Source organism: Vigna angularis, chromosome 7, assembly GCF_016808095.1.
Source record: "Vigna angularis cultivar LongXiaoDou No.4 chromosome 7, ASM1680809v1, whole genome shotgun sequence".
NCBI lineage: Eukaryota > Viridiplantae > Streptophyta > Magnoliopsida > Fabales > Fabaceae > Vigna > Vigna angularis.
The window spans coordinates 35,591,674-35,594,317 of record NC_068976.1 but is presented as its reverse complement, the minus strand read 5'-3'; the positions used below and the strand labels follow the sequence as shown (position 1 = coordinate 35,594,317).

At 37.6% G+C, this 2,644-nt stretch overlaps 1 protein-coding gene across 1 annotated transcript; it reads left to right on the top strand.

Annotated features, from left to right (window-relative positions):
- Window positions 1–1,607: 1,607 nt before the first annotated feature.
- Window positions 1,608–1,943, top strand: LOC128197907 (uncharacterized). Its single transcript, XM_052880758.1, has one exon. It carries the CDS (start codon window positions 1,608–1,610, stop codon window positions 1,941–1,943), a length of 336 nt encoding a protein of 111 aa, XP_052736718.1.
- The last annotated feature ends 701 nt before the right edge of the window (window positions 1,944–2,644 follow it).

Here is a 2,644-nt window from a genome sequence, read left to right as displayed (position 1 = left end):
TGAAATTACCTTGGTGGAATTGAGTGTCCATATAGTTCACTTCTTGTCTGAATTGCATCTTGCAAGCACTAGACACAAAACCCTAGAAAACACTATTAGCACAAAAACAAAAACAAACGACACAAAACAGAAATTAAAAATAGCATAAAAATTAAAATAAAAGTAGAAAAATAAAAATAAAGTCCAATTTAATCAAGAATCACACAAATAGAATAGTTTAAAACGAGAGTCCCCGGCAACGACCCCAAAAACTTGTTGATGGATTGATAAGTGTACCAAATCGCACAAGTAATATAAAATGGTAAGACCAAGTATCGTGTCCCAAGAGACTCGTGGCACTAGACAGTCGTGTGATAACTCAATTAATTAAGACTTAAAGAAAACAAGACCATTGTTGGGGACTCACGGTTTAAACTATTCTATTTGTGTGATTCTTGATTAACTTTGACTTTATTATTATTTTTTTTTAGGTTTAATCCTTTTCGACATCCCTATTTATGTACGAATGTCTCAATTGGGTCCTCGTTTTCTAAAGTGTATCAAAATGGTCCCTAATTTTGAAAATTGATATCAATTGAGTCCTTTCCGTTAAGTTGGCTGGACGGCGTTAAAAAAATTGATGAGTGGATACTGAGATGACGAACGAACGCTCGTCCACCAGCGAACGAACGCTCATCCATCAGCGAACGAACGCTCGTCCATCAGCGAACGAACGCTCGTCGACCACCGAACGAACGGTCGTCCAGCAGTAAGAGGTCGACGAGCGTTCGTTCTCTGGAGGACGAGCGTTCGTTCGCTGGTGGACGAGCGTTCGTTCGCTGGTGGACGAGCGTTCGTTCGTCATCTCAGCATCCACTCATCAATTTTTTTAACGCCGTCCAGCCAACTTAACGGAAAGGACTCAATTGATATCAATTTTCAAAATTAGGGACCATTTTGATACACTTTAAAAAACGAGGACCCAATTGAGACATTCGTACATAAATAGGGATGTCGAAAAGGATTAAACCGTTTTTTTATTCATGTTTTGTGTAGTTTTTTTTATTTTTTGTGCTAACATTGTTTTCTAGGTTTTGTGTCTAATGCTTGCAAGATGCAATTCGGACAAGGTAATTTCAATCATGGGTGGAAACCCCACTCAAATATGGGACCAAGTCAATATGGACAAGCTGTCGGACAACAACAGTGGCAGCAACAACCTATTCTATCAGAAAGAATGACTAAGATGGATGACACACTTCAACTGTTAATGCATACATTTGATTCTCATCATAAAAGCACTGAAGCAGCATTCAGCAGGATAGAGAGGCATCTCGGTCACATAATTCAGAAGCTGGATGTTCTTGGGGGTAATATGAAAGTTTACCCTAGAGAGGAGTTCAAAGTACCAGAAGTGGCAAAATTTTTTATGAGAGAAAAATAAAGAGAAAAGAAAAATAAGGGTTGAGTGAAAAAGAAAAAGATGAAGAAGGGAAAAAAAAGAGAGGGAAGAGAAGAAAAAAAGAGAGGAAGAAGATGAGAGAAAATAGAAAGATTTGTATGAAAAAGCCCTTCCTTATCCAAAGAATTATTCAAGGAAGGAGAAAGAAAAATAGTTTGAGCGTTTCATGGAGATTTTTAAGAAATTGAAGATTAACATACCTTTCTCCGAAGCCTTGCAACAAATGCCCTCATATGCTAAATTTCTGGAGGAGCTCCTTACTAAGAAAAGGAAGTACATTGAAGAGGAAACCATTGAAGTTCAAGGAAACTACAGTGCTATCATCCAAAAGCTTTTACCTCCCAAGTTGAAAGATCCCAGAAGCTTCACCATTCCCTGCACTATAGGAAATCTCATACCGCTCTCCATGTTTGAAAAGATTAAAGGTTTGGAGCTCAAGCCTACTCGAATGACTCTCCAACTAGCAGATAGATCTCTGAAATATCCTTTTGGGGTAGTTTAAGATGTACTTGTGAAGGTAGACAAAAAAAATTTTCCTGTGGACTTTGTTATCATGGAGATGGAGGAGGATGTAAATGTGCCTCTTATTCTTGGGAGGCCTTTTATGAAGACTGCAAGACTATTGATTGATGTGGAAAATGACAAACTGAAGGTGAGAGTGCAAGATGAGGAAGTAAATTTTGATGTCTTTGAAGCCATGTCTCATCCAAAGGATGACAAGGAGTGTTTCCATCTTGTCATTCTTGATGAAATTTGCATGATACAAGAGATGGAAACTAGTGACACTTTTTTGGAGACGATGCTAGTTGACACTTGTGAAGAATTGAATGAGAAAGAAGAAGAATTGATTAATGAGTGATTGGATGATTTAAAAGAGTTGAAAGAAGTCCCTTTGCATAAGATGGAAGAGATCAACACAAAAGAAAAAGTCAAGGAAAGTAAACTAGAGCTGAAGATGTTACCACCACACTTAAAGTATGTGTTCTTAGAAGCAAGAAGGAATAAACCAGTTATCATCAGTAATTCTCTCTCTCCCAAAGAAGAAGAAAAGTTGGTTGAGATACTAAAATCCAATAAAGGAGCTATTAGATGGTCAATCTCAGATCGCAAAGGCATAAGTCTAATGTATTGCATGCACAAAATATTTATGGAGGATGACTACAAACCAATTGCTCAACCACAGAGAAGGTTAAATCTAGCGAT

Bases quoted from the DNA above. Each gene is read 5' to 3' on its own strand.
- LOC128197907 (XM_052880758.1), top strand. From the start codon at position 1,608: ATGGAGATTTTTAAGAAATTGAAGATTAACATACCTTTCTCCGAAGCC.